This window comes from Scyliorhinus torazame, chromosome 30 (genome assembly GCF_047496885.1).
Source record: "Scyliorhinus torazame isolate Kashiwa2021f chromosome 30, sScyTor2.1, whole genome shotgun sequence".
NCBI classification, from domain to species: domain Eukaryota; kingdom Metazoa; phylum Chordata; class Chondrichthyes; order Carcharhiniformes; family Scyliorhinidae; genus Scyliorhinus; species Scyliorhinus torazame.
This window is the reverse complement of record NC_092736.1, coordinates 13,211,455-13,229,798: the sequence shown is the minus strand read 5'-3', so window position 1 is coordinate 13,229,798 and position 18,344 is coordinate 13,211,455. Positions and strand designations below refer to the sequence as shown.

General features: G+C 44.4%; 1 protein-coding gene across 1 annotated transcript in view; it reads right to left on the bottom strand.

Annotated features, from left to right (window-relative positions):
• Positions 1–6,200: 6,200 nt before the first annotated feature.
• edc3 (enhancer of mRNA decapping 3 homolog (S. cerevisiae)) overlaps positions 6,201–18,344 on the bottom strand; it is a 131,230-nt gene continuing 119,086 nt past the window's right edge. The window contains exons 6-7 of the mRNA XM_072492839.1: positions 17,552–17,769; positions 6,201–11,813 (exon numbers count right to left, since the gene is read on the bottom strand). Of these exons, the coding sequence (XP_072348940.1) occupies positions 11,479–11,813; positions 17,552–17,769 (553 nt within the window). The 3' untranslated portion in view covers positions 6,201–11,478. The remainder of the gene's footprint in view (positions 11,814–17,551; positions 17,770–18,344) is intronic.

Sequence of the window (18,344 nt, the reverse complement as noted above, 5' to 3'; positions counted from 1 at the left end):
GGCCGGTATTCTGGCCTTTGCGTCCCTGGTAGCCCCGCGGAGGATTCTGCTAAATGGAAGGATGCGAGGCCCCCCGAGCGTGGAAGCCTGGATCAGCGACATGGTGAGGGTCATTAAATTGGAGAGGGTAAAATTTGCCTTGAGAGGGTCTGTGCAAGAGTTCTTCAGGCAGTAGCAACCGTTCCTAGACTTTCTAGCAGGGCGTTAGGAGGTGGTCAGCAGCAGCAGCAACCCGGGGGGGGGGGGGGGGGGGGGGGGCGTGTACTTTGTGTTTTCTACTGTGTTTATTATTGCTTAATGGGGGTTTGTATATTGGGGGAATTCGTGATGTAGTTGTAAGATGATTATTTATCTGTTTTATGTGTTCTTTGTTTTTCTTTTTCTGTAAGGAGGGGGGTTTGTTGAAAATTTGTAAAAATTTGAATAAAAATATTTCTAAAAAAAACCCACCTGGAGTTAGAAATATATCAGCCGTTCCTTCACTGTCAATAGAAAATCCTGGAACATCCTTTCTAACAGCACTGTGGCTGTACCACCTCACAGGGGCTGCAGCGATTCAAGAGGACGGCTCAAATTCTCAGGGGCAGTTAGGGAAGGGCAATAAATGCTGGCCTAGCCAACAACACCCAGATCCTGTGAAGTACTTTTTTTTTTAAAAACTGCTTATCCAACTTCCAGTTCTGATTGAGCCGAAGTGTTCTCCAATTAAACACTGGGAAAACCAAAGTCATTGTCTTTAGTCCCTGCCACAAATTCCACTAGCGGGAGATTGTGGCATAGTGGTAATGTTGCTAGACTGGTGATACAGAGATCTAGACTAATGTGGGTTTCAATCAAATCCCACCATGGCATTGATGGTACCATTATCGATCATTTGTCATAAAAACCCATCTGGTTTACTAATAAAATCTGCCATCCTTAACTCCTTACCCACAGCAATGTGGTGGACTCTTAGCTGTGCTCTCTCCGGAAATGACCCAGCAAGTCACTCAGTTCAATGCTTGCCTTGCCACTGATGTCCACAACCCAGTAAAAAGATCTTTGACAAGAGTCCTCCAGACTCGAAACGTTAGCTCCGCTCTCTCTCCACAGATGCTGTCAGACCTGCTGAGATTGTCCAGCTTTTGTGTGTGGAAGATCTTCCTGCTTGCTCCTTGCATCAGGCTGAATCAAACTGTTCACACCTCGGTGTTCTATATAAACTTGAGCTTCTAACTCCATATCTGCTCCTTCAGCAAGGTCAGCTACTGCCACCTCTGGAATATCCCCTGCCTCAACCAATCTGATGTCCAAGACCCTCGTCCACATTTTTTGTTACCTCCAGACAATTATTTGCACACCCTCCTGCTCAGCCCTGACCTCCATTGATGTAAGTTTCTTCAACATTCTGCTGCCCACAAGCTAATTCATATCGTGTCCCATTCACCCATCTTAACTGTTCCTGAAAACCATCCCAGCCCTGGTTTTACAATTAATATTCACATGCTCTGGGGCAGCACAGTGGTTAGCACTGCAGGCTACGGCGCTGAGGACCAGGGTTCGAATCCCGGCCCTGGGTCACTGTCTGTGTGGAGTTTGCACATTCTCCCCATGTTTGTGTGGGTTTCACCCGCACAACCCAAAGATGTGCTGGTTAGGTTGATTGGCCACGCTCAATTGCCCTTAATTGGACCAAAAATAAATGATATTCTAAATTTTTTTTTAAATATTGCTCTCAGGGGCAGCACAGTGGCTAGCATTGCTGCCTCAAGGCGTTGAGGACCCGGGTTCAATCCGGGCCCTGGGTCACTGTCCATGTGGAGTTTGCACATTCTCCCTGTGTCTGCATAGGTCTCAACCCCTCAACCCAAAGATGTGCAGGGTAGGTGAATTGGCCACGCTAAATTGCCCCTTAATTGGAAAAAAAAAAGAATTGGGTACTGTAAATTAAAAAAAATATATTCACGTGCTCTCACCTTTAAAAAACATATTCTTTCAAGGAAAGTGGTCATAGTGGCAAGGACAACATTTTTTCCCCCATCCCTAATTGTTCTTGAAATGAGTTTCGGAGGGCAGCCAAGAGTCAACCATGTTGCTGTGAGTCACATGTAGGCCAGACCAGGTAAGGACAGCAGATTTCCTTCCCTAAAATGACAGAAGTGTTTTCACAACAATCAATAATAGTTTCCATGTAACAAGAGAATTCCCACAGTGCAGGAGGCTATTCTGTCCATCGAGTCTGCACCGACCCTCTGAAAGAGCTCCCTACTTTAGGTCCATTCCCCCCACCTTATCCCTGTAACCCCACCTAACCTGCACATCTTTGGGCTGTCGGAGGAATCCGGAGCACCTGGAGGAAACTCACGCAGACCCGGGTGGGAAGTGCAGACTCCATATAGACAAGTCACCCAAGGCTAGGATTGAACCTGGGTCCCTGGTGCTGTGAGGCAGCAATGTTAACCACAGTTTCATGGTCACCATTACCTAGACAAGTTTTCAATCCCAGATTTTTGATTAATTGAATTTAAATGCCACTGGCTGCCGTGGTGGGATTTGAACCCAATGTCCCCATTAGCCTAGGCCTCTGGATTACCCATCCAGTAACATTACCACAATCTCCTCCTTGGCGTCCCTATTTCTCAGACCTCCGACAGTCTGAGACACGTTGATCCAATTATGGTTTCCTGTGCATCCTTAATTTTAATCGCTCCACTCTTTAATAGGATACTTAATCCCATGGAACTTCACAGGAATATTATCAATCAATTAATGCCTAGCCACCGGGGAAGAGATTAAGACAGAAACAAAAAGCTCGATCACAGAGGTTGGTTACAGGGAACATCTCAATAGGCGGAGAGATTGAAGGGGAAGAGAAGTTCAGGAAGGGATTCCTCGAGATAAGGGCCCAGCCAGCTGAAGATACGGCTGCCAACAGTGGGGCAACAAGGTGGAGATGCTCAAGAGGCCAGAATTGCAGTAACACACGGAGCTTAAGAGGGATGTGGGACCAGAGATTGTTACCGACACGGGTTAGGGTGAGGGTTTCAGATGCGAGGATGAAGACTTTAAATTTCTGGACTGGTAGAGTGCGCAGTTGATGATAAAGAATTGCGGAGCAGGCACGAAGGGCCAAGCTGCCTCCACCTGCTCCTATTTCTATGTTTCTATACTTGATTTCCGGATCAAATGTGATTGCGGAAGAGAAAAGATCATCGTTCAAGGAGCAACTTTTTGGCATGGATAGAAGAGTGGCTGGCTAACGTGAAACAGAGTAGGCATGAATGTGTCATTTTCAGATTGGCAAGATGTAATGAGTGGTATGGCCTCCGTTTTTTACAATTGATATAAATTACTTGGATGAAGGGACCAAAGGTATTAGTTGATAAATTTGCTGAATGATACGAAGGTTGTAAAGAGGACACAAGGAAAATAGAAAGGGATACGAGGGAGGATATGCGAGTGGGTGAAGATCTGGCAAATGGAGTATAATGTGGGAAAACGGGAACACTAATATAATGTTACTGTTTATTGCGAGGGGAATTGAATTCAAAGAGAGGGGTTATGCTTCAGTTAGACAGGGCATTGATGAGACCAGATCTGGAGTAGTATGTACAGTATTGGCCTTATTTAAGGAAAGATGTAAATGGAATGGAAGCAGTTAAGAGGTTAACTAGACTAACACCTGGAAAGGGTGGGTTGTCTTATGAGGAAAGATTGCACAGGCTAGGCTTGTATCCGCTGGAGTTTAAAAGAGTGAGAGGCGACTTGTTTGGAACATACATGATCCGAAGGGGTCTTGACAGGGTGGCTGTGGAGAGGATGTTTCCCTCTTGTGGGAGAATTTAGAACCAGGTGTTACTATTTTAAAATAATATTTAAGAGAAATAAGAACTTTTTTCTCTCCGAGGGTATTGAGTCTTTGGAACTCTTCCTCAAAGAGTGGTGGGAAGTCTTTGCATATTTTTTACGGATGAATTCTTAATAAGCAAGGGTGTGAAAGGATATCAGGGTAGGTGGGACTGGAGTCACCATTACAATCAGATCAGCCATGATCTTATTGAATGATGAGCTGGCCAACCCTTTCTACTAATTTGCCTGTTCGTACGAATCCCATGGCACTATTGTGGAGGGGCATTTTTCGAGGCGACCTGGCTTTCAATATATGAAACACCGTACATTATCGCTGTTAGTGAGACTTAGCTGTGTACAACTTGGTGTTCCCGACAACAATAATTCCACTTTTCATAAATGGAAGCCTATCTAATTCAGCAATTCACCACACTATGAAGCAACATTGCAAATATAGAGTGCCCTTTCTATACCCATAATTAAAGCAGTGCGTTACGGCAGCATGGTGGCACAGTGGATAGCACTGCTGCCTCATGGCACCGAGGTCCCAGGTTCGATCCCGGCTCTGGGTCACTGTCTGTGTGGTGTTTGCACATTCTCCCAGTGTTTGCATGGGTTTCGCTCCCAAAACCCAAAGATGTGCAGTCTAGGTGGATTGGCCACACTAAATTGCCCCTTAATTGGAAATAAAATGAATTGGGTACACTAAATTTTTATTTTTAAAAAATAGACATTTCAGCCATGTTTCTATCATTGCATTTGTTTCGCAGTACTTTAGAGTAACTATTATAGCAGCCATGCCATATCGTCATTTCCAATTTAATACCTGGAGTAAGCTCAGGGCCTGAAATCCCCCCTAAAGCTCCATCGCTTTCACATCAGGGGGGAATTTCAGTTCAACTCAGTTAGCCTCCAGCTTTTTTTTTTGCATCATCCAAAAGATAATAATAATAATCTTTATTGTCATAAGTAGGCTTACATTAACATTGCAATGAAGTTACCGTGAAAAGCCCCTAGCCGCCACATTCCGGCGCCTGTTCGGGTACGAGGGAAAATTCAGAATGTCCAATTCACTTACCAGCACATCTTTCGGGACTTGCGGCAGGAAACCAGAGCACTCGTAACAAACCCACGCAGACACTGGGAGAACATGCAGACTCCCTACAGAGATGTGTCTACAGAGGTGGGAGGAGGATTTGCACCGATTGCTCCCTTCCTTGCCTGTTTTTTCATTTTAATCTGGAATGTGAAAGGAGATGCAGTGTTTTTTTTCCTGAGCTTCATCCTGAACAGCATGCTCCGTGTTATGCCCAAGTGAGCACACAGTGAAAGAAGCTCTCCGGCCTGCTCGAAAGTTCGGTCTTCCAAGCGAGCTGTCGGACAACTGCGTGTTGTGGACTGGCACATTCCAAAATCCAAGACTCCGTGCCCAGGGCCACACTGCAGCACTTTATAAAAGGTATTCCTTCATGGGGTGTTGGTGTCGGTGGCAAGGCCAACGTTGCCAATCCCTAAGTGCCCTTCAACTGAGTGGCTGGCTCGGACCATTCCAGGTTGCTTAGAGTTGACAACGCCACTGTGGATCTGGAGTCACATATAGGCCAGGCCAGATAAGGACGGCAGATTTCCTTCCCTGATGCCTCAAAATATTAAATAATAATTGATGGTCGTTTGATGGTCACCATTACTGAAAGTTCACATTTTAATTACTTGAATTTAATGTCCACCAGCTGCTGTGGTGGGATTGAACCCGTGACCCCAGGATTACTAGTCCAGTGACATTGCAACTCCACTTGGGGAACGACCACTATCTAAGGCCTTCCTGCCACAGTAGACGAAGGCGCCAAAAGCTATGTAAAACCCCTCAGGCTGTCCACATCAGGTCTTTGTCATGAAATATATGCATTTGGGTACCCAATTACTTTTTTTCCAATTAAGTGGTAATTTTAGCGTGGACAATCCACCGAACCTGCACACCTTTGGGTTATGGAGGTGAAACCCATGCAGATACGGGAAGAATGTGCAAACTCCATATGGACAGTGACGCAGGGCCGGGATCGAACCCGGGTCCACCAGCACCGTAGGCAGCAGTGCTAACCACTGTGCCACCTATGCAATTACACCTATAATGGCAAGTGCAGCGGGACCCCCACATGTCCTGCAATGAAACAAACCGATTTGTGTTGCATTGTGTCAAATTTGAACTGTTAAGAAATGTGCTTTTACAAATTTTAGGAATTAAGCATATTTTTGGAAAAAGAAAGATTTGGCAGCGAAGTGCCATTTTGTTTTCAACGTATGGCATTCCCAAATTTTCTTTTTATGCTGCGAATTCTCATCTGCAAGGTGTCAGACTCAGAAAAGGTGACCAGTCAACAGAAATTCTTGTCTTTATTTAGTTCTAACCATGAGAAGTCACGTACCTTCCAGAAGATGGACAGCATTTGGATTGCAAATCTCGAGGCAACAGGTTTACATTTTGGAGTCAACAGTGAAGCCACACACAAAAAAAACACATTCACAAAGCGTCTTGGTCACAACGATTCAGGGGTAGTAATCATTCGACGATAACAAACTGGCACAGCACGGGTGCGACGTGTAATTAGCTCTGGCTCCAACGCTCAAGTCCCAGCCTTGCAGTAGACTGGAAAACACGTGACAAGCAGCGCAGGCAGAAACCGCTGTATGAATCGACATGCCGGCCGGCTCCGATACTGTAAATCGGCCACACAAAAAAAGTGAGCGACTATTCACCCGCTTTTATCTTAAAAAGTATCTAACGGTTACTCAAAAGATCACGGCACAGTGCACCAGTCCATTTAAGTGGACATTCGCATCAACAAGTTTTTTTTATTTTTCAGGAGTCGGCCGCGATAGCAGCTGGAGGACAGCGAAGCTGGAAGATGGGAAAGAAAAGCAGCGCTGGTGACCACTTGTAGCTGCACCACGGTACAATATTTAACACTGCTGTAATAGAACACACTCCTCAAAGCTCGGCTAACCGGACAACTTGTATTGAGCACACGTGCAATTGTCTGGGAAGGAGCTTGGCTTCCCGCCACCAATAAGCTTGGGTAGGGGTGGAATATGCCCGTAAGATATGTAAACTTTTTTTTTTAAAAAAGGAAAATTATGCATTAATGCTCTGACGTACTGTAAAGAATCAAGTTTTATAAGCTCTCGTTGATCGAACTTTGTAAGGCCTTGTAAGGAAATACTGGACTCCAGTGACCTTACTGTGTGTTCAATATTGTTTCAATTCTAGAGTACAAATTTTGATCATTTTATTCTGTGAAAACTTTATTTGTTTTTATAAAAATAACGGGTGTTTCGCTTTATTCTGGACAGCTGATGGCCACGTTGCTCACAGCGTTTCCCAGTAAATTGCAATGAGAGTTGTTAAGGTGTGGAATTACGCCGGCACTGTGCCAGGAGAGGGCAACATCAACACCAACATACAGACATCATGACTTCAGTTTTATACAAGAACTTTTCTTAACATTTTCTTGGGCTCCCAGTTCCTCTGGCTCTGCAGTCCTTCATCGAATGACCATTCATTCTTCAGGAACGAGCTGGAAAAATAAGTGTCGGCAAGTATTTCCAGCTGCCCCCACTGAAATCCAAATATATCCTCGCTCAATGTCCCAAGCACCAGTGCTTAGGAGGGTAACTAGAAAATAGTCAGGAGGAGGAAACTTAACTTATTTCGTTTCCTCCGTCCCTCTCCTTAATAAGCCAGGGACGCTGCTGGCAAAAAAAAAAAGAGGCAATCAACACACACACACACACACACACACACACACACAGAGTGTGGGTCGTTCAGTGAAGCATGAAACACCACACGCCACATTTAAGCATCAGGCATATCGCACTGAAGATCCGATGCTCGGTAACATGCCCTAATCCTCACGCAGGAAACTTACTGCCCGTTCATGGATCTTCTCGTGTACTTCAGTTACCAAGGCATGATTTGGCAACAGCAGACTGGCACATTGCCTCTAGAAGAGCAAGTGGGAAGGGTCTGCTCAAACAAAGTGAGGCAAGGAACGACAAACTGGATAACTCGAGTTGTTTGCCATCTCCTTTTTACTGCGGTTCCAAAACATTTCACTAAAAATAAACCATTTGCTTCATTTTCTAGAACTAAAATAGGACATTAATTCTTCAAAACTTCCTGGCTCCTCAAATCAGTGCTGTCATAACATAAAGTGACCTGAAAGGTTGAGGTTTTCCAAATTCTATCCTGTTCGCCAGATTTATTATTTTTTTTAAGTAAGCAAAGAATAATCCAGGCCACAGTTCTTCCTCCCTTTACGCAAGAATCGCCACCGCAGGGACTTGTTAAAACCCCTGGCTAAGGAAACAAAGCACAACATACTCCATGTACGGGGCCATTACGGTCATGCGGGAGAGGGAAGAGGGGAAATACAGCGCGATGGCATCAGACCAGAGTGCTCAATAAAGTATAGGGTGGTATATTTTGGAGAATGGCCCATGTTTTCTATCTGCCTCAAACAAAAGCACCAGGATGTTTGGGTTCCGCCCATCTGCTGTGAACAATGGGCTCAGTGTACCGAGGGCTCAGTGGTGTTAGGGGACTTCTTGGAATAGCGTAACAGGTCAGGCGTAACATTTTCACCAGACAGACTCCATCACTACCCCATGTTTGGCTCTTCCTCACTGTCGTGGTGTTAAGCCCATTGTTGTAGACTGCACAAATCGATCCAAAGAAAATTTTACATTAAAAAAAAAAGAAATCACATTATTTGGCTTAAAAATGGGGCAGGATTGCCCCAAAGGCAGCCACTGCCCAAAGTTGGAGCACTTGCAGACAGAAGTGGCTTTCCTAGAATACTAGGTTGCATTGAAAGTATAGGTCCAGCACTGTCCAAACCGCCGTCTGTTTCAAGCTTTCAACAAGAATGCTGATGCCCTATGCAAAGCCCTGCATGCATCATCTCTCACAGCTTGTGCCCCAGTTTGCAGGCAACAAAAATTGCTCGTTTTCTTGGAAAGTACGCCCCTGCAAGTCTGGGTAATGTCTGTTTACCTACATTCTTTTGTCAATGAAAAATATGCACAAAGGTTTTGCCCTTTTAAAAGCTGCAGTCGCACAATGACTACTATAACCGGATGGTAAACTCTACTATTGTACTCAAAGTTCAAATAATGATGGCTCACATCTACGGTATTTAGGCTTAACGAATCTGTGGGTTTGAGAAATGGGTATATTGTTGGGTGTCGCATTGGTTTTGAGCAGGAAACAAAAATGGGGCTGAATTATTGGACATTAAACCAGGGTCTTTTGCCAAACATATCATAGCAAGGGCAAAATGTTAATTTATCTCCCTCATGGTGTCAAGCATTGTACCCCCTTTTCCCATCCACATTTACCACTAAACATCCCTCCTCCAAAAATCAACTTGATTCCGCATGTGATGGCTTGATTCAAGCTACTGAAGAAGGTATACTGACTACTGTTGCTCAAAGCAAAGGGGGCAATGGAAGGCTGTAATCATTGCTAGCACTCCATTAAACAGTTAAACTGGCTTGAAGCATAGTCACATTGTACGGGCAAACACGTTCTTCCAAGCTGCCAAAAGTACTTCTTGCTGTTGTTCTACCAGAGATTGGCCAAATGTTAAAATACAAAGATCAACAAAGGCAACCCTTGGCACCTTCAAGGAAGCAGTTTCCAGAGACCTCAGCAGAAGTTTGAAGAGCTACAATTTGAAAATTAAAGAATCTTCCTCAGCCTCTTGAAACGTTGCCAATTTTCACCGAGTGTGAAGAACACCGCAGAGAGGAAAGACTAAAGGAGCTCCTTCAGAGAAACATTCGGACTCTCTCGCCAGAACATGGTCAGCAGTAAAGCTGTGGCTGCTAAGCTCCACAAAAGAAATTAAGCCATATTCGGCCTTGCTCCGCTCAGGAAATTGCATTTGTGTTTGCAAGCGGCTTGTAAGTGATACAACGCTGCAATTTCTCTGCAATGACTGTTCTTCCTCCCACTCCCATATTTTCCAGTGGCCAGGTTAAGATTGTCCAAGCAAAAGCGATGAGACAGGGAATGAAATATTGGGAGTTGAGGAACAAAGAATTAACCTACACTCAAGAACACATTTACAACTTTGAAGTTGCACCTCGTGCATTTTTGATGACTGATTCAGTTTGTCATCGGAGAATCGAAAGATAGCCACGTCTAAAATAATAACAGCATTTTCTTCTATTATTGTCATGGTGAAGGAAAGAAGCACAATATCACGAAAGCCACGTGGACTGAATTTGAGGGTACGAGGTCACATATGTTTGTATCAGTTCCTTGGACATTGCGAAAATAGCTTTAGTGGAAAAAAAACCTCCCTTCCTACATTAGTGAATCTACTTAAAATGCTTATCTATTACACCTGAAAATGTTCCCTACGCTAATCTAGTCATGCAACAAAAGTGATTAGAAATACTTCAATAGATTAGGAACACGGGAAGGTGTATTGATTCGGCTGGCTCCGGCAAAAAAAAAATCCACTGAACTAATGGTCCCATCAACTATTGTGCGAATACGTGCAATTGTTTTAAACAACCCACTTGACAAACAAAACAAAGTCCTCCTTACCCCATCCAATTGGTAGATCGACTAAATTGACACGTAACAATATAAGACACACAAAAATACTCAAGTGTGGTGGAACTGTTGAAAAACCAATGAGTGAATCCCCCACTCAGTCTTAAGACACTGCGCAGTTCATGCCGTTCAAAACGGTTGCATATCCAACGGGCTCAAATCCTTATAATTCGCGGAAATGGAGCTGACGCCATCAGGGGATTCTCCTGCACCTTGCGGTTTATGACTGGGAACTACGGAAACTGCCACAACTCCACCAGATATCCCTCATCTGGTGCTTAGCTAGGCAAAGCAGAAGGCTGAGCGGAAGGCATTTTATCCACCCAAAGCTGGGATCTCCACAGAAGCTGCTTTCAAGGCTTGGCTGCACTAGGGGGAGCTATTAGTGCATTGCAAAGATCACAATTACTGGCAGCTCGATACCCACAGTGTGTAAAGCTGGCACTGCACCACAAGCATTAGCTTCATGAAGAAAACACAGTTTTAAGCCATTAGAGATCTTGTCAGTGGCCAAAAGAAATGCCACCAGTGATCATTTCTAAATGGTGCATAGAATTCAAAGGAAACCGCAAATGTGACAATTCCTACATTTCTTCATGAATATCTTCTTACTTTAAACTTGCTCACACCTAAGACAGCAGTGTCCAACCCTCACCCCCAAATAAAACACTTGAATAGAGACTATTCAACACGGGCATTCGTGGTGGCGCCCATTTCAACCCTACCCAAAAGTCCTTGCAAGTGTAACTCGCCTTCACGATAAAGGCACAGTAAATGTGTGTGGGGTCAAGGCATAACTGCAGACCTTTGGTGTGGTCATCCCTCACTGAAACGTGATGTGGCACCAGTCGCAACAGGAAGCTTGCAATGCTTTCCCTGCTTCATAAACAATTTCCTGCAGCAATAACATTTGAGATCCAAGTCAGTTGTACATTAAGGCTTCTAAACACTTGTCCACATTTTCTCTCTGCCAGTTGCTGAGATGGTTTATGGTCTGTATGGGTTTCCACTTGTGCATTAAGCCACGATTACTCAGAGTGCAAAGGTATAACAAACTTGCAACCAAAAGGCGAGTGATAGGAGATTCCCACTTCCTGGAAAACCTTCTTTGGTATTCCAATATCGCAAAGATACACCCGGCCGGCACTTTCCCCCAATGGCAAAGGCAGGCCAAGGGCTAAAGACCACTTGGCATCGATGACGTGCTGTAATTCGGCCACGGGCGGGTCGATGCTCAACACTGGAGCCCGATTCTGGTTGGCCCATTCGACAGCCGCTCTGTACCATGGCTGCTCGCGGAGAAACGGATTCTCGTGACAGTCGAGGCAATTGATCACCAAGTCAACAGGAGTGTTTGGCAAGTCTGGAAGTTTGCAAAGAAAACAAAAGGATTAGTTACTCAAGAAAGACTGATGGGAGATAATTCCACTGAAAAAGAGTACCAGCTTTTTGTGTCAAGTCTAACCTCCAATAATGTGATCTGCTTTATGGCATTTGCTACCAATTAGAGACTGGGAAATTTCCAAGTGACTCTCCTGGTGCTGGACGATTGAGCCAAGGTAAATCTGACTGGTCAGTGGGAGCTCTCGCTCTGACTAAACTATCTGAATCGCTTTCAGGATTTGGGCGATGGCGAAACCGCATTTAATGCTCATCCCTAGTGGCCCCGGCAAGGCCACAATGAGTGCTCTCAAACAGCTGCAGTTCTTGCAATGCTCCCAAGATTGTGTTTAGTAGGAGATTACAGAACGTCGAGTGTGGGCGTGAGGCAGAGAGCATTGCAAAGCTATGTATACTAGGAAAATTTATGTTCTGCCTCGTGGTGTTGCTGAATCTCTTAGTCTCAGCCAGGGCGCTGGTTGGGGCAGTGCAGTACAGTTGACCTGGACTGCTCACCCTTTGCAACCCGGTGAACCCTGCTGCAAAGCGCATGCACACAGATTCAGGGGACAGTATGGGTCCAGCTGCGTCTAAGCATTGTGTAACAGTTGCAATGCAGAGGATCTGCGCAGTACAAGTTACAGCGCAAGGGAGTTATACAATAGAGACACAGTTAACCAGGCGGTCATGTAATAATCTAGGCTGACTGGGGTGCACCACTGAGGGAGCCCAGCACTGTTGGTGGCGGTGTTTTTTTGCGCAAGACTGAGGTGCCCTCTGCCTGCTTGGGTGAATGCAAAAGATTCTACAGCACTATTCCAAGAACAGCGAGGAAGTTCTCCCCAGTCTCTTGCCCAATATTTTCCTCTCCCCCTAAAGCAGTTTAAAAAAAAAAAAATTGAGAATTGAGAGTACCCAATTCTATTTTTCCAATTAAGGGGCAATTTAGCACAGCCAACCCACCTACCCTGCACAACTTTGGGTTGTGGAGGTGAGACCTATGCAGTCATGGGGAGAATGTGCAAACTGCACACGGACAGTGACCCAAAGCCGTGAGGACCCCAAAGCAGTCTACCTGAATATTTATCACAATGCTATTTTAAGGGACCTTGCTGTGTGCACAAACCGGTTGCCAAGTTTCTTGATATTGCAATAGTAACATTATAAAAAAGGTACCTAATAAGTTATGAGGCGCTTTGGGACATCTAGAAGGTCATTAAAGGTACTATATAATTAAATTCCTTTCATTCTCCTCGGTAGGTATAATCTAAATTTCAGTTGCGACCTCTGGTCTCGGATCCATGAGTCCCAATTTAAACAGCAGACATTCACACAGCATGCAAGCTGTGAAACATGAAATATCAGGGCTTGTAACTTTGAAGGAACACTTCTTAAAAGTTTACGAGATGGAGTTCCTCACAGACAATTTCTCTTTCCACTTCTTAGAACTGTACTCGTGCCTAGGTGTCATACAGAACTGGGAATCCTAATCTATGCCAAGCTGTACGCATTTGCAACAGGTGGTTAAAAAAAAAACTGCCACAGGCAAGATTAATATCCCCTATTAACATCGACTGATTCAGGGTTGCAACGCTTTTGAGGTTTTAGCGTGAGAAAGAAAGTTCAAGAACCCCAGACATGAGCAGTTTTGAGGCTGTAGCTGAATGAAGTGGTGTGTATCAGGAGTCAATAACATATTCTCCTTGCCTACAATCCAAGCTGGAACATGACTTGGCCACATGCACCCTTGCTGCATTCTTTTGAGAGCCATTTCCTCATGACCTCAAACCGGAGGTGGAATTCTTTCAGGAACCAGAGACATGGCGTTATTAATGATTGCCAAAATATCAATCAAAATTTTTAACCTTTTCAGTTTTGGTAACGCAACTCTAGAACTTCGCAAAGAAACTGCGGATAAATGCCAAATGAATAATGGAAAAGCACTTTTCCCCCAACGCATAAATCACATTCACAACTGTTTATGATCAATGGTGCAGTTAGAACAAGGTCTTGATTACAAAGGAGAACGGAGGAGGACAGTGTCTCTGCAATAGGATAATGGTGTAAAAAAAAAGATAACATTGGGGTCAGACGCTTTATTGGAAACGGCAGATATGAATGTTGGGGAAAACACTCACGATTTGAGCTCACGCATGAAGAGCAGCCACGTGGATGAACAGTGGAGGGCAGCCAGCATGGAAATGTTATTCCGCAAGAGTCAGTGCCTTCGGGAGAGATGGGGAGAAAATCTGGGGCGGGGGAGGTGAGGGCGTATGCAAAGGAGGGGGAGGAATGTTTAAATAGCAAACTGCCCATTTCTATTAAAAATAAGAATTAGGGAATTACAGAAGGATCCGAATAGTGTTCTAACAGCTGTGCTGAATGTAGGAATTTTTTATATAGATTATAGTATATGTAACTGTTGCAGCAATGTTACTAATGCCTGGATTATACATATATATATTGTGGATAGCACAATTGCTTCACAGCTCCAGGGTCCCAGGTTCGATTCCAGCTTGGGTCACTGTCTGTGCGGCGTCTGCACATCCTCCCCGTGTGCGCGTGGGTTTCCTCCGGGTGCTCCGGTTTCCTCCCACAGTCCAAAGATGTGCAGGTTAGGTGGATTGGCCATGATAAATTGCCTTTCGTGTCCAAAATTGCCCTTAGTGTTGGGTGGGGTTACTGGGTTATGGGGATGGGGTGGAGGTGTGGGCTTGGGTAAGGTGCTCTTTCCAAGAGCTGGTGCAGACTCGATGGGCCGAATGGCCTCCTTCTGCACTGTAAATTATGTAAATTCTATAGGCTCTGTGTCTGCAAAAGGTGCAATTAAGATGTCATAAAAGTGATGTTCATCTCAACCATGTAATTGCTTTAAGCAGTAGTATGATGCAGGCAGAAGGATGTGCAGGCTGTTTAGAGAAAGCACCTCTCCTTCTTAGAGCATTATTTCCAAGAAATCGCTATTCAAGTGTACAGTAAGTAACCCTGTGTTGGCTAACTTTATTTATAAGTGGCTTTTGACCTGTGATGGGCTTTGCCTAATTTGAATAAGTTAGTAAAGTGTTCCCTTTTATTTATAAGAATTGTTTAACTGTTAATTGTAAGATATTTTCTGTGATGTTGATGTATTTAATCCTGTGTTAAGAATAAAGTTTGGTTTAATATAAAAGATACCTATTGGTCAGCGGAATCACTCCTGGAGTGAAGTATTCTTTCCTCGTAGTTTAAAAAATGCGTTTGGGGTTCTTGTCCAGTATCCGAACAAATGTTGGGGTCTGGTCCGGGATCTTCAAAAGGTTACGCAGTGAGCATAAAGTTGTGGCTTTTTTTTAGTTAATAACAAGCAATGTTGAAACCAGTTTTGGTTGTTCTGGATAAACTGCTGCAAGTTCCTGTGTAACCCAATATGTGCCATTATAATGTAAAGATAATTAGCAGCCAAAAACCTTCTAGATAAACATCACCATTGTTTAAACAGTACACTGATTCACTGACCCTGTAAAGACATAATAGTCCTTCTACAGACTTTTTAGAATAACTACAATTGAACTCACAGAACAATGGTCCTTATTTGCTTTCTTGCAAGATGCCAAGTTTAATAAACAAGAACTGGTAAATATAATGCACCAATGGCAAAGTAGAAAAGCAGTCTAGCCCATCTTTTCCCTCTCAGATGGACTGGTCTGGCAAATGGCCCAGAAAGAAAGTTCAATTTGAAGGAAGAGCAAAGGAGGCAGAGGAAGAGAGGGAGGAGTGAGTGAGAAAACGTGTTTTTAAAACACTGGTTTTATACTGCCATACCATCGGTCTAGTGTAGGCAGCTCCAGGCACCCAGGTTCCACACAGTCAACGTAAATTTGAGGGGCAGCAGAGATTCCTGAAGGCTGATGCTTTGAGTAAATCTGACTAGTTCTCTTTAGTGAAACCCGCACATCGGAGTTTATCATAGAATACCTGCTGTGCAGCAGGAGGCCATTCGGCCCATCGAGTCTGCACCGATCCTTTGAAGGAACACCCTACCCAAGCCCACTCCCTCACCCTATCCCCGTAACCCCATTTAGGGGCAATTTAGCATGGCCAATCCACCTAACCTGCACATCTTTGGACTGTGGGAGGAAACCGGAGAACCCGGCGGAACCCACGCATACACGGGGAAAACGTGCAAACTCCACATAGTCACCCACGGTCAGAATTGAACCTGGGTCTCTGGCTCTGTGGCAGCGGTGCTAACCACTGTGCCACCGTGTTGCCCCGTTTATCCCACAGACAGTGCAGTGAGCTCAAAATAAAAGCAGCTACACTTTTGTTAGATGCCCAAATTTATTACATATTGAAGTTGTGAACTAAATACATTAACTGTTATCCAACCAGACTCTGTTATCATCAAAAATATTTGGTACATTGGTACCAAAACACAAAGAGAAAAACTGCACCTTTTTTCAACTTGCTCTCACTCATCAGCCGTGACAAGTTGCAACGGCATGCGTCTCCAGCTGGCCGTAAGATATTGTTAGGATACTGAACCAGAGCCCAACTTTTGTTAAAATACCGGACGAGAACCTCAGACAATTTTTGTATTTGTAAAACTGTCCACTGCTGGAGTGATGACTCTGTCCAATGGTTATCTTTTATGTTAAAACAAACTTTAATTTAAACAGAATTAACCACATTATCAAATAAATAGGTTTACCATTATCAGTTAAACAGTTCTTAAATAAAAAGAAAAAACTTGAATGCACTACCTACCCCTGCCACTAATTTTGATTAAGCAACCCAATACAGTTCAATTGCCACTTATAAATAAAGTTATCAAAACAGGTTACTCGCTTAGCTGTGCAGTCCTTTGGACAGAATTGTGACAGAACACGAGGCCATTCAGCCCATCATGTCTGTGCCAGTTGTGTGAACGAGCAATTCACTGCGTAGCCCGACACATTCTTCCTTTTCAGATAACAGTCTAATTCCGTTAAATGCAACAATTGAAACTGCTTCTAGGCAACATATTCCAGATCCTAACCACTTGCTGCATGAAAAAGCTTTTCCTCGTACCTTCGCTGCTTCTTTTACCAATTACCTTAATTCTATGCCCCCCTCATTCTTGATTCAGCGGGAACAGTTTTTCCCTATCGACTCTGTCCATGATTTTAGATATTTGGCAGTACTTGTACACTTTCAAGCACATTGTGGTTTTCTCCACTCTTTGTTTAATATACCCGTGCAAATCACTAAAATTTATTATCGAAATAAATAACTTAGGGCAACACTGCTGCCTCATGGTGCCGAGGTCCCAGGTTCGATATCCGGTTCTGGGTCACTGTCCGTGTGGAGTTTGCATTCTCTCCCTATTTTTGTGGGTTTCGCCCCCACAACCCAAAGACGTGCAGGTTAGGTGGTTTGGCCACGCTAAATTGCCCCTTAATTGGAAAAAACGAATTGGGTGCTCTAAATTTATTTTAGAAAAAGAAATAAATAACTTAGTAAATGGCTGCCTGCTTGTTTAAAAAGTAAATTTGCTCGGCTCTAGAACAAAATGGAGGCAATCCCACACTACGGAAATCCATTAAGCATGGGTGCTTGATAGCCAGTTAGTTGGCGAAAGGCTTCTCGAAAACTCAGGGAGGATTGTCCAAGGTTTAACATTTACACTCACTGGTTCCACATGTCCCGCGATAAACAAAAGGGCAGAGGAAGGAGAATCGCGCAGGCTGGACGGGTACGCACCTTTGACACTGGCCACTTGCTTGCCATCCGTCTTGCTGAAAAGCTGAAGCTCCGTTGTAATACATTCCAGCATCTTCACAAAGTTGGGTAGGAACAGGATGATCTGTACCTGGTGGTTGGCAAGATGGCGGCCACAGCTGATTCCCTGAGCGCCCTTCACATGCGGTCCACACAACAATGCGACTGTCGGACGCTGGTGAACATTCTTGGGGTTTAACCTTGAAAACAGAATAAAGGTCACCTTGATTTAATCTTTATGCAAATTCCTCCCGAGGGCCATTTGCAATCACGTGGAAGAATTGTAGGAGGAGACAGGGGCACAGTGGTACTCTCACAGGCCCAATATCCATCAGTAATGGTGACCATGAAACTATCATTGATCGTCATATAAAAAAAAAAAGTCTGGTTCACTAATGCTCCTTTGGGTCTTACCCGGTCTGGCCTACACGTGACTCCAGATCCGCAGGAATGTGGTTGACTGTTAACTTCCCTCAAATGCAAGGCACTCAGTTCAAGGGTAATTAGGGATGGGCAACAAGTGCTGGCCTTGCCCACGATGCCCACATCCCATGAAAGAAAAATTATGTATTGCAACCGATGAAAAATTGTCAACAGAGCAAATCATGGGCAGCACGGTGGTGCAGTGGTTAGCACTGGGACTACGGCGCTGAGGACCCGGGTTCGATTCCCGGCCCTGGGTCACTGTCCATGTGGAGTTTGCACATTCTCCCCGTGTCTGCGTGGGTTCCACCCCCACAACCCAAAGATGTGCTGGTTAGGTGGATTGGCCACG